The sequence below is a fragment of the Aphidius gifuensis genome, linkage group LG4 (genome assembly GCF_014905175.1).
Source record: "Aphidius gifuensis isolate YNYX2018 linkage group LG4, ASM1490517v1, whole genome shotgun sequence".
Lineage (NCBI taxonomy): Eukaryota > Metazoa > Arthropoda > Insecta > Hymenoptera > Braconidae > Aphidius > Aphidius gifuensis.
In genome coordinates this window covers 10,780,491-10,794,835 of record NC_057791.1, presented here as the reverse complement: position 1 = coordinate 10,794,835, position 14,345 = coordinate 10,780,491, and the positions used below count along the sequence as shown (strand labels likewise).

The following is a 14,345-nucleotide window of genomic DNA, read 5'->3' as shown; positions in this document are numbered from 1 at the left end:
TTGTATGGGGCATTTTATCAAAATTGAAATTTATTTGTCTTTGGTTTATTTTTTTAGTATTTTTTCAGCGAATGAAAATATAGAGAGAAATTGTTTTCTATGTGAAATTTCCTCAGCTTTTCGAAAGAATATTACTTTTTTTTTTTGACATTATAACACATTTAAAATCAAGTTTTTCGCGAAAAAAGCTGTTTTAGTCACGTTGCGCCAAAATTGACATATTTGAAAATATTTTTTTCGGAAAGCTGAGAAAATTTTACTGAACATATGTGAAAGTCAAATTGGGTTCTCTATAAAAACGAACGGAATCAAAGAAAAAGCAAAAAAACGATAAACTCAAATTTTCAATTTTTTTAAACTTGAAATTTAAAATTCATGGCAACGTTACGATATCCGTGGAGACAAAATTTAATAACTGATGTTATAATGTCATTTCGAGCAAAAAATAATGGCCCCAACAGAATTTCGATATCTCGAATACTTTTCGAGACATCGAAGTTGCAAGATATCACATTTTTGTTTGTTTTGTTATTTTTGTTATAAACAAATGTATAGGAAAAAATTAATTTATTAATTGATTCTTATAGTGAATTTTACGAGGAATATTATGGAATTAACAGCAATACCATATTTAGAATAGTTTTTATGATATTAAGCTTTGAAAAAAAAATATTGATATCGATTTCAGTAGTTTTTTTTTTGTAGAAAACAATGGGCATAGTAAAAATCCAAAATCTTCAATAGTTTTTTTAGATATTTATGGTTGTAAATTAATGATATCTTTTTGGCCAGCTTGACTAAAAACTAGCTTCACCAAACTATCTGCTGACTGGCTTTATACCCATCAAGATCCTTACTATTTATTTCTCCTTTTCTGCTGCCTGCAGTTTATGCGGCTCTCGGGTGGGAAATGTCGTGATGCAAAAGATGCATCTGTCAGTAACGTCATAGCCCATTAATAAATGTCTCATAGCTCCGTTCTCTGATAATTTGCGTATTGGTCAAATTTGTCGAATCTCGTTTCAACATTCAAATAGACAATACCGTCGGGAAAAATATCATTAACATACTGAGTACGACCACAAAAATTATTCATTGGTTATTGAGTGTTGTCAATGAAAAATTATAAATTTTGAAGCATAGGCACTATTTGTAAGTGACACCTCCGAAACATCTAATAAGTTCTACTTAAAAGATAAATTTCCGAGAACCCCCGTCAAATTTTTGAAATTTTTTTGTATTTTTGTTTAGTATAAAAATCAATTTTATAAGAATAATTTGCTTTGTTTTCAGTCTCCTTTGTTTGACAAGAGATAAAGAGAAGAATAGTGGCTCCACAAGTGCAGATTTATATGCTACTGAAGCTGAATCCCCGTGGCAAGTTAAAGCTCGTGCAACTTCAATCATGTATGAGACGCAACAAAACTTTGTTGAATTCGTTGCATTATTTAGATCATTTAGTTTGAGAGCTAGGAAAGATCTTCGTGATTTATTCGAGCAACTTGCAATTACATGTCGTAGTCAGAGCGATGGGTCACTCCGTGAAATCAATATGCGTCCTTCCGTACCTAGACAGACAAGTGATGCCACCCCACAACGAATCGGTACGTTTAATTCTACCAGAAGCCTTTACCTTTCAAATAGACCAGCTTGTATGACACAAAATTTAATTTTATTTTTTTAGGCCTCTTGACTCGAAATAACTCTATCGATTCTTATGAATATCAAAATAGTGGAAATCTTCAGAAGAAACAGATTTTTGATGCTGTTGCCGCAGCAAGTATTGTCAATAATTGCTCTGGTGTGGACACATCGAAATCGCAAGTTATTACATTGGCAACGTTCACAAAATTTTTGGAAACACGCCAACTCGAAAAACTCAGCGACGAGCAGATTAAATCGCTTATCAAGGTACATTCTGCAACTTTACTAGCTTGTGATATAAGAAAGTTTTCTACTTATTTTCTGGTACATATTAATACTTTTGAAATATTAGCGCCATGAACCAGATCCAATATTAAGAGGTCAGTGGTGTTTATCATTCGAAGGATTCGCTCGCTACATGATGGACAAAGATAACTATGCATTTCCCAATGAATATGAGATACCACGAGATATTGAAATGCAGCAGCCACTATCACAGTATTACATTGCGAGCTCTCACAATACTTATTTAACAGGTCATCAGCTCAAAGGTGAATCATCGGTTCAGCTTTATTCTCAGGTAATAAATACCTGTCTAAAAAAATCTGAGTCGATCTACCAACAAAAGTATCTGAGTCTTATTTTCTATTCGTTCCCGTTCGATTGGGATATCTGTCGATTGTCAACGTGTTTAAAATTTGTTTATTGAGCTTCTTTTTATTTTAGCGTGAATCAAAAGTTTTTTTTTTGAAGCCACTGACAATCGTCATTAAGCAGGAGATATAAATATTAGTTTCTTGAAAGTAGTTCTGGTTTTACTCACAGAGGCAAATTTGAGAGGTCACTAATTTCGGCTCTCGTTGAAAGACCGACAAATTTCATAGAATCCTAGAAAATTATTATAAATCACTATACATGGTCATCAATTGTTTGAAATATTGTCTATAATCTTACATCAAATCACCTTGTACACTCAACCACTCAGTTATAGGCTACCCAGTTATCGGCAGCAGGCAACTACACTAGTGCAAGAGAGAGAAAATAATGTCCAATGTCCAACCGATGGTAGAGTAGCGACATCAGACGCACCCACGCGAACATGCATCATGGATCGGGACCGTGATTGGCTTCATCAGTGACATCAACCAGTTCCACCCTAAGAACATGTTAACATCATCAAGAAGTCAGCCACCTCTAACACGCAGTCAGTCAGCTTCACCAGAAGCCAACCAGAAGCCAGGTCTCTAGTCCTGGTGCTATCACCCAGCTACAAGTGCAAGCTGACGATCGTTAATGGGTGCCGGCGTTCACTTGTTTTCCCGACCTACTATCCCTTCTCTTATTTAACACCCTCCATGCAACCGTCTTCGCGCACAGCTCGTGTAGTTCTCTGGTTTGAATGTGAAGTAGGGGATAATGATCTGACGTAGTCAGGGTCAGCAACTAATTTATCAGCACATGGCCGATGTGTATCAGTTATTTTGACATATAGGTCAGTAGATGCCAACTACTGAGATTAGTCACGAACCAGTGGTATCATTTATTGGTCTTAGTCAACAATTTCTAAAGACTTATAGACCAATAATTATTGTCAAAAGAACGAGACCTGCCAATTCTTGTTATAATGTATTTATATTTTTGTCGTTTTTTAGTTTGTCATTTATGAAACGATTTTAATTGATCAAGACAACAGAAAAAATGGATATTGTGTTAAAACTAAAAGAGAAAAATATATTCGTTTATTCGGCTTTTGAATTAAACACTGAATGTTGCGAAGACAGTTGGTAGGAAAGTGCGAATTCAAACAACAATTTTACAACTCATAATAATGATTGAAAAATTGAAAAGTGTAAAAAAACATGGTACTGGTTTGGGACACTATAAAAAACTCAGTGACAGAGTAAAGTAGAGTAAGATGGTTGTTCTTCATTTCAAGAATGGATAAGATCAGGAACCATTGTTAATCATTAGCGTGCAAATATCAAGTTTTAGAGGATGCAACAAAGATGACAATTAGTCGCTTGAAAAATATTCTTTAAACGCATGAAAATTTAAATAGTGTCTTAGCTTGTAAATTTAGGATTGAGAAAAATGGTAAATCTATTGTGTAACTGATTTTCTGACCTGCACGGCGAGAACTATCAGCCAAGGTTAGCAACGAGGAATTCTCACCATCCTCCTAAAAATCACCGAGGGGAGCCATGTTGGTTATCTCGGAAGCCAACAACCGTGGGAGTCACGAGAACTAATACGGGAGCCTAACTCAGTCTTAGAAATGGTAGAGGGGCGCGGTCCACCTGATCGGATTATGAAATACGTAACCAAACCTAAGGGAAATATCGGGAACCAAGTATAGTGTGTTACATACGCCTATATTACATTGTGACTATACTATAGTAAAATACCTACGTCACAAGTATCGTAAGTGTGGGAGCAAATAGTCTACACGTGAGATATGTATTTTGTATGAAGAACCATACAGTGGTCCATCGTGACCAGGTCTTACACATACGTTGCCATTGCGATAATAATATATCTCAATATTGTTATTATTTACAGCGATCCATTCGTGAACCCACCCATACACATTTATGTGTGATGATAGTCTAACCATCACATACACATTGCGTAGTGAGAATATAATAATTATTATTATTATAATAAGAGAGCCATTCAGCGTGATCATTAGTATTAGTCTGTCATTGGAAATTCGGACAGAGTTTTACCAAGACTTAACTTCTGATACTTAGAGAGCCTATACGAGATATCCAAACGATGTCGAGAGAACCAGTAGTGAACCATAGTAAGCCTAATCAAGAAAAGGTAGTGATCAGTCGAGGGCCAGACAAGTTGTGTCGTCTCACGACGACGTTGAGTGCTAAGTTACTGCGCGTTCTCTGACTTCTTACTCACTGCGCGTTCTCCGACTTCCAAGAGTTTGCTTTGTCGACGGATGGAGGGGAAGACTAGTACCGATTGAGGTTCAACGTATCAAGCCTACTACGGGAATTCGAATACATACGAGACATGTGTTACACTGACACCACTCGCAGCAAACTTGACCCTCCACAGAGTTATAGCAGTGATCCTTGGACTATTAACAACCAACTCCCATTAGTTATTAACAAGCCATTTGACATCAAATAAATAATATTTATTTTGAGAACCCACGAAATAATAAATTTCGTTACAATTAAGAAGACTAAATATTTCAATACAAAGAATCGAGTAATTTCAACAGCTGACTAGAATAATTGGTTCGATGATAATATCTCAAAAATGAAAGATTTTCAACAAAAAGATTCTGGTTAGACATTGAGAGCAATCGTGAATTTAATGATCAATATTAATAGTTTTAACTGACTCAAAGATTATATATCATCATTTATTGAATTGCCGGAAACGATTGAAGCAAAAAAAGCAGTTGTGAATATAAAAAATGATGATGAGTACTGGTTTTTATATGCAGTCACAACAGCTTCGTATTCAGCTTCATCATACAAAAGCATCTCGGAGATTCTAGAATCTTCCAAGATGTTTCTTTTAGGATTTATGGATTACAAGTTTCAGTGAGATCGAGAAAGTTCGACAAAGATTCGGGATTGTCCGTGAAAGATCAAAATCATTCGGAAACATTTGAGATCATTTGAAAACGTTCGAAAACATTTTTCAGCATTCAGAAACAATTTTTTGTGACATTCCGAATCATTTCGGAAACATTAGAGAATATTTAAAACCAATCAGAAACATTTTTCCAACGAAAATGACGGCTCAATTTAAGATAACGATTTTTCGAGAATATTTCAGAACCTTATATAAATCCGTCGGGTTTATGAGAAAGATGTTCTAGAAAATGTTTATCTCATCCGTTTTTTTTCGAGGTTGCGAACTAGAGCACAGAGATATCGGAAAAAATTCCCGTTACAACCAACAAGCATTTTTTTTATAAATATCAATATTAAATTTGTCTGTCAAACTTTTTTTCTGTTGAATATATTCATTGTAATAGTAATGTAAAAGTAGGCTTTTCGCCGGCAGATAACAAAAAGATGACGTCATTTAGAGTTGCTATTCTTATTACAATAGGAGTAGGCCATTTGCCGGCAAATAACAGAAGGATGACGTCATTGAAATGCTACAAGAACTTTTTATAATGTTCAATGACGTCATTTGGAAGCTTCGAGAATTTAGTCCCATACCTACTCTCGGTAGCGGATCGTTTTTGATTTCGCGACAAACACTACTCCCGTAGGCTCAAGTTCGTAAGAATGATAAATCTTTTGTTTTTTGGTTGTCTGTTCGCTATAATACGCAACTAATTTTTCTCAATTTTAACAATCTCTTTGTGTAAGTATAGCCCCTAATCCAATAAAGCTATTATCGGTGTGTGATACGGTTTCAACGTCTGGATTATAGATAAGTAATATTAGCCTAGCTGTGAGTATTTCTTTTACTTTTGCAAATGCTCTTCGTTGCTCTGTCCTCAAGTAGCGTTTTCCATCGAGTGAGTCTTGACAGGGTTTCTGTAGTGGCATCATAATTTTTCACGAATTTTCTAAAATATACAGCAAGGCCCAAAAACTGGTTAGTGCCTTCTACACAGTGAGTTGCTTCCATGTTAGATAAGGATTCTATCTTTCTTCTATACTTTCTTCGATTTCCTTTGTTTCTTTGCTGTGATACTCTATTGTTTCTTCTAAGCATAATGACTAGCTCAAACGCAACGTCATGCATTTTCATTTGTTTCAATACCTCCTCAAGATTGATTATTCCCCCGTTAATTGTTTTGGATAGGATAATGATATCATCCATGTAAGAAAATGCGATTTCATTCGAAGTGTCTCCCAACATCATATTTATTGCAGCCATAAAAACTGCTGGTAAATTGAACAGTCCTATTAGTGCACGCGAAAATTCCCAGTGCTTCTCATGTGTCACAAATGCCGTTTTTTTTAATGAAATTTTTTTCATGGAAATTTGATAAAATTCTGATGCTAAATCAATTGTCGTGTAATATTTGACTCCTCTCCTCAACTGTTCAATTTGATAATCTAATAACGGCAGTAGATATTATATTTTATCGCTACCGCAATCAATTGTCTATAATCAATGCGCATCCGATAGCTTCCTGTCTTTTCTCTTACAAATGTAACCAGATTTGCATATGGTGACTTGCTTTGTCGAATTACATCATTTTTCTATAATTCGTTAATAATATTGGTGAGACCATTTCTTTTTTTTCTGCTAACCTATATAGCCCATTATATTCTAGCGAAAATAAATCGGTCTTACCCTGTTTGTTTAAAGATAACTAAAGATAATCAATATATCGTTTTAGTATATGTTTGCTTTCACTCGCTGCATTATCACGCAAATGGTTCAGCATTTTATTTATGTCTATTGCTGACTTTTTGACTTTGGATATTTTCTTAATCGAAGTTTTCCATGTCTAGTAAGACTTTTTTTGTTTAGTCAAATCCAAAAAATTCTAAAAACAAAAATCCTACCTCACAGAACCATTTTTTTCACGGTACTGCTTTCACAGCAGTACGGCTTTGCTGCTGTAGCTGAAATCCATTAATTTCCGCTATATCCTATAATCAGCACTATAGGAAAGCCTGCCTACAGCAGAAACGTTTTTTCAGCTGAGACTGACCAAGTTGTTGAAAATACCTACTAGGCTGATCACATCAAATTTCGTTGAATCTCACGACAAAAAAATCCCAACTTGATTGAACTGAGCCAACTTCAGGGTTAGAATATTTGACTATAGTTAATGCTGAGTCCTCGTGAACTATATCACTCAATGAATAACATTAAACATAACTTATTGTAATTGTCATTTCAACTTAGCATGTATAAATATCGTCGACTACTGAAATCTCCATATGTAAATCTATTAGTTTTTTTTTTTTAATTTTTAGGTTCTGTTGACTGGATGTAGATGTGTTGAACTTGATTGCTGGGATGGTGATGATGGTTTACCATTGATTTATCATGGTCATACATTTACTACGAAAATTCCGTTCCGATCAGTTGTCGAGGCTATCGATAGGAGTGCATTTGTGAAATCACCATATCCAGTGATACTTTCGATCGAAAACCACTGTTCACTAAGTCAGCAAGCACGAATGGCTCAAATATTTCAAGTAGAGTATTCGAATGATACGATATTCAAATAAAACAAATAAATTTGAACTTTCATTTATCTTTATATTATAATTCATTAAAAAATTTTTTTTCAGTCGGTGTTCGGCGATAAACTAGTAACAAAGTTTCTACATGACGTTGACTTTAGTGACGACGCACAACTACCTTCACCCTCGCAATTACGTTATAAAATACTTATTAAAAATAAAAAACTTGTTGTTGATCCAACAGCACCACTAGCAGTACATTCATCAGTTAATCATCGTAGCAAAATGTTAATGACAGATCGCGCATCATCAATGAAACAGATGCGAACAGACGTCAATCATCCATCAGTTGTCGAATATTTTAGTGAAGATGATGACGATGATGAAGATGACGATGATGACGATAACGTCGATGGTAATATTTATCAAATTGCATTAGATTTATTGATGAAAATTTTCATACGAAGTATAGTTTTCTTAACTTTTTCCAGATAATTCGATATCAAGTTATGAACGCTATCTTGGTACTAATCAATCATACATAAAAGCAAAATCTGATATAGCCATTGACGATAAAATTCAAAAACAAAGTAGTCAGATTGCGAAAGAATTATCAGATTTAGTTGTTTATTTACAAGCTATAAAGTTCCGTGGTCTGAATACAACTCCTGGCATTGTACCAGTTATTAAAACGCGATACCAAAATCATACGGGTACTGTTCAAAGACACAGTATTGCTGGAATTGGTACTGGTGGAATAGGAACATCTACCGGGTCACCCCAATCCTTGTCAACATCTACGTCTGTTGCTAGTGGTGGCAGTAATATCGATACACTATTTAGATCAGGAACGCGTGGTATGCCATTATGTTTCCAATGTTCGTCACTTAATGAAAGTGCCGCTAAAAAAATATGTCGAAAACAACCTTTAGCTGTTGTAGCGCATGCTGAAAATCAATTAATACGCACATATCCTGCAGGCATGCGTATTGATTCATCTAACTTTAATCCAGTTATATTTTGGGCATTCGGGGTACAAATGGTTGCATTGAATTATCAAACTGACGATGCTGCGTTGCATTTAAACGCAGCAATGTATGAACAAAATGGACAATGTGGTTATGTTAGAAAACCAACCGTAATGTGGGACAAAGGTCACATGATGTATCGTCGTTTTAATCCATGGGACAAGGAATTTGATGGTTTGCATTCAGTTCATCTGACTCTGTCTGTTGTCTCTGGTCAGTATATATCACAAGCGAATTTACTAGCAAGTACTTATATTGAAATTGAACTTGTTGGAATACCAATTGATTGTGCGAAACATAAAACGAAGGTCATACTTAATAATGCATTGAATCCGATATGGAATGAAAAATTTTGCTTCCAAGTTATGTTCAAAGATTTAGCCTTTTTGAGATTTGGTATTATAGAAGCTAATTCTCATCACCTCATAGCTCAACGTGTACTCCCATTGAAATGTTTAAAACCTGGTTATCGGCATGTACGTTTACGCTCAACTAAAAATAAACCTCTAGATTTATCGACACTTTTTATCTATTCAAGAATAGAAGAAGAAAGTCTCGATTACAATACATGCTGCAGAGATCATAATAAGGAATCTAAGCGCCTCAATTTTGCTAAAGCACCTGAAAAATTACGTAGCATTGATCTTGGTTTAGGTAGCCTAACTTTAAAACGACGAATGTTTTTTCTTATGGTTTACGATGTGATACCAGATGAGCCATACACAATATTAAAAGTCACACAAGAGAGTACAACAGAAGAAGTAATTATTCAAGCATTGCAAAAAGCAAGCATCTCAGCTGAGCATGTCGACGAATATATATTGGTTGAAGAAGTATCCCGAGGATGGGAAAAAAAAGATCGTGAAGAGTTACCAACTCAGCGAGTTCTTGATTCAATGGAACATCCACTTCAAGCACAAGCATTGTGGAAAGGACAGGGTCGTTTCTTATTAAAAAGAGTTGGTAATGATCCGAGTAGTCGAGCATGGCTTGCATCAATCAGAAGCACGGCAAGCCACTCAAAATTATTTGAAGAACGAGAAAACGATCAATCGACTCATATATGGGATGAAGCTGATACATTTCTTGTTTGCGTGTACAATGTATCACCAGAAATACCATATGCAATATTACGTGTTCCAGTTAATAGTTCAGCACAAGATGTATTGGCACAGGCATTAGTCAAAGCAAGAAGAATGGAAGATCCATTAAAGTTTGCACTTGTTGAAGAACTTGAATGGGGTGGTGCAGGTCCAGTTGCAACTAATAATCGTCAAGCAAGAGTGTTACGTGATGATGAAAATGTCTACAGTACTCAGGCATACTGGAAAACTCTTGGACGTTTTATATTACGTGAACGTGAGCATGCTTTACCTCGTAAACATTTACTTCCTGCAACACTTGACAGATTAAGTAAAGGTTTTTCGGTTGGTAGATCAGTATCACTGCCAGGCTCAGGTAAAGAGAAAATACCAGTTTCTGAAGCCCTTTCTGATCCAACGTCTAGAGGTTTACGTCATCGCTTACTATTGACTAGTCGTAGACGAGAAGTACATTCAGATGGTGAAGAATCTAGAGAATCAGATATCCTTAATGCTGCTCTTCATTTGAAAAAAGTTTCTTTGAGAAAATTGAGAGTCTGGAGATCTTAGTGGTGATACCAAAGTATTTTTAAAACGACTCATGTTAGCCCACTGACGGTTTCTCCGATAGATGATTTCCTTTATTTGATGGTTCTCTAAGATAATACGAGGAAATTATTTCCAAAGATCGTTGGTTAAACACGTATTATTGAAATAGATACTCAGGCGAAAAGCTGTTTATCAGCAGAATATCGTACCTGCGTTATGCCCTGTGAGGAGAAATAGGGTTCTCCTTCCACTACTACTGTTCAAACAATTTCGTCTAATATTTAGCCTTTCTTTGTAAACGCTTTCGTAACAACTATTTTTTTCAATGGAGAATAAAGAAAAGAAAAAAAGCCATGACCAAGTGACTAGTTTTAGCTACGGAATCAATTGCAATTTGTTACAAGTTGCTAATTCAATTCTTTCATATGAGAAAAAAAAGACTAGTTATAATATATAATTATTCAATAAGATATCAAATAATTGCAGTTAAGTAAATATTTAGAGCTACATGACCAATATCAGCTGAGTTACCGCAGATAGCTTCATCATCATTTTATTTATATGATTATATATATATATATATGATTTACTACCAAGGGTGTACAGGAAAAAAATCATAAGTTGAAACCATTCAACAGTTGTAGTGAAAGAGTAACCCCTTGTGAACATGTCAACGATTAGTACATGATAATACTTATGAAAGTACGTATCGAAAATATATTATCTCGAGTACTTTCTGGAATATCGATTCAATATAACATTAAACAAATTTAAGAAATAAGAAAAAAAAAAATTTTCATTTTATTTTCTGTCCTCTGAATGATAAGTTCTCTTTTTTAGTTCTTGTCTCGTTAGTAGAAAAGATGCACAATATTCTTACGCAACCAATTTTCGATTGTCATTTGAAAAAAAAAAATTAGATTCTTGAACTTAATAATATAAACTACTGATTTGATATTTTTTAATAACTACAGTTTGCGAACGCTATTGATCATTGACACAATTCTTTTGCTACAGTTACATGTACTTACACCAGCAACGATCAATTCAAATATTAATGCGAGCTCAAACGTACTCATATATCTTTGGTAAAATCAAAGTGTTCGTCATCAAAAACAATATTGTTGTGCTGAAACTTTGTAATATTATTAGTTTAAGGACAATTCTTCATGGTAACAGTTGTATCAAAATCATTCAGTATTTTCGTTTTATCACTTATAATATTGATGAAATAAATTCAACACTCATCAACCGTTCGTTACATGACTGCTGATTGGTTTTACAGCTCAACAAATTTTACCGCAATCATATCCTAATAAAAAAGTTGATCCCAAAAATTATTCAATTTTGTTGTGTATAACTTAAATGATATATTGTAATTATGTATTGAGATGGGTTTTGTGTGTTTATTTTTTCTTTTTGAACAATGTGTTGCTCGATATTATTGATCTTTGTAACGTCAAATTTTGTTTTTCTCGAATTTTATTGAATATTTATGAAACCCTCAAGCCGCACTGTTTTCCACGATATTCATTACATATCTATTCGTTTCTAAAATAATCGCACAATATTATTATTTTAACCAAATACTTTCTGTTATATCTCTCAAATCCAGTTAATTTTCATCTTTTGTATTTCGTATAGATACACAAATGTTGTTTTTTTTTTGTTTTTCGAGACATTCGTAAAAAAAACGAATGATTCAATTTTGGAAGGAGCTGAATGATTTTATAGCTAGAACTTTTTGAAAAATATAAAATGTATCTCAATTATAAAAATGAAATTATAAAGTCATGTTATTTTTTTATAAATATCGGAGGCGTATAACACTTAAAAATATATTATTCAGTTTCGTAATCCGGAAAAAGCAATCAGTTTTTTTTTTCCAGGCAGACTCACTAATTATTTCATTTAAAAAAAAAAAATAAAGCATATTTTTTCAATCAAATGTATGATGTGTTTACTTGTTTGACACATGGAAACTCACTGGTCCGATTTTATTTTCGTTTAAAAAAATTTCTCTAAAGTACCTTATAATATCGACTATTAGAAGAATCATTCTTAACTTTTGGGACCATTATGATGGAATTATTAACCATTTTTTTCAAGGTACCGATAACAGTATTACAGCTCTTCATGTATTGATTGACTGTGTCGAATTAGAGTTTACAAAACATATTTATTTGAGCCCTGTTTTGATGATCGAAGGGTTTCGTAAAGTTAATGTAGAAAGACAATGAATTATTGTGTCATATTAGGCAGTAGTTAATGGATATCATTATATTTTATTTTTTTATTGTACAAGTTCAAATGGAAGTAGCCAAAAAGTTTCTCAGGTTGCTATGAATTATAACGTACAGATTGGTTTAATCAATGTAAACACATATTTGATATCGTTTTTCAGGTGACTAAAAGATTAATATTAGTTCAATTGTTTGTAAGTTTAAAAAAGTATTACCTCCTAGCTTACAAAAAAGTAAATATCATGACTTATTCATGAAAAATTATTCTAATTTACACTATAAATATCTCTATGAAGAAGATTAGAAAAAATCAGAAAAAAAGAACTTTAATGTTTAAAAATAAATAAATATATTGTTATATTCATTTTGTTTTTATTGAAATCATGAATTTATTCTACTGAAAAATAGCAAGTAATTTTACCTACTTGGTTAAGGCAATTCATTAATATTTATTATATGATTCGTTTCGATTCTGAGTATTCTATGTATACAATCAAATAAATTATTAAACCTATGATATATGCTCATAAAAATATGCAATAGAAGCAACGAATCATAAAAACTTTGTAAAAATACAGGTCTATTCGATTTTTCACCGCTTCCATTTAAAAATTTATTGATTTCTCATTTTCGTTTATAACTAATATTGGGAAACCCCATGATATGAATCTGCAAAAATATGTTTAATAAGGTGCCATAATAATGTTTTTTACAAATAAGAATATGTAAATGAATAAATGACACTTGTTTTATTATACTTATAATAATAATAAACCTCAATAAGTCAATAAAAGTTCGAGTATATGCAATCTAATTGAAATAGCAAGCGAAAAACTTTTGTAATTTTTAAAATAGAGACTTTTTAGCATGAACGAAAAAATTAACTTTCTCATCTTCGATTATTTCAAGAATAAAATTGTGTTATGATCTAAAACATATACTCAAAACGAAATAAGATGATCAATAAATGAATACTTTATTTCAAAAATTCAATTGATTATGTTTTAAATTGCAACTGAAAAATCTTATTCTCTTATTTTCATACTAATATCGTTAAGGAATCTAAATGTAAATATGAGTCGACAGAATTTTTATACATATAAAGCAAGCGTAATTGCATAGCTCTCTCTATGCTCCCTGGTGAAACTGACAAGATCGCTTTTGTCGTGTGTGCGATAGCAAAATCAGAGTCAAGCCAGAGAAGATAAATACAGATTATTAATGAGTCCAAACGTGGTTTTGGGCTTTGTATAAATATATTATTAAATTTTGTATTTATTATCTCTGGCTTTTCTCTGGTTTTGCTATTGCACAGGCGAAAAGAGCAATATTGTTTTGTTTTGGATTTGCTCCCACAATTTTCGCCAGGGCACTGTGAAGTGATAATTTTATTAAAAAAATTAAAAAAAAGAAAAATGGCAATTTGGAGTACTGCACATACGAGTTTCCTGGTTCACTCTTTATTTGCGTTTTAATAACACGCGTGAACCATTGTGAAAATTATATTCTGCTAACCAAATAACAAGTAAGTCATAACCTTAAAATTAATCATTACTTATTATTTTAATAACCGATAAATAAAAAACAAAAATACTGTCAAGGAATCATCAGCTTTGCATCAAGTAATAATATATATAAATATTTTTTGCACCAGGACACTAG

General features: G+C 33.2%; 1 protein-coding gene across 4 annotated transcripts in view; it reads left to right on the top strand.

The window, feature by feature from the left end:
* The window catches only part of LOC122855026 (1-phosphatidylinositol 4,5-bisphosphate phosphodiesterase epsilon-1-like), a 119,819-nt gene extending 106,143 nt beyond the window's left edge, over positions 1-13,676 (top strand). For all 4 annotated transcript variants that reach the window (XM_044156136.1, XM_044156135.1, XM_044156138.1 and 1 more), the window contains 6 exons: positions 1,294-1,604; positions 1,685-1,911; positions 1,997-2,224; positions 7,569-7,793; positions 7,890-8,196; positions 8,273-13,676. In XM_044156136.1, coding sequence (XP_044012071.1) covers positions 1,294-1,604; positions 1,685-1,911; positions 1,997-2,224; positions 7,569-7,793; positions 7,890-8,196; positions 8,273-10,461 — 3,487 coding nt within the window. In that variant the 3' untranslated portion in view covers positions 10,462-13,676. The remainder of the gene's footprint in view (positions 1-1,293; positions 1,605-1,684; positions 1,912-1,996; positions 2,225-7,568; positions 7,794-7,889; positions 8,197-8,272) is intronic.
* The last annotated feature ends 669 nt before the right edge of the window (positions 13,677-14,345 follow it).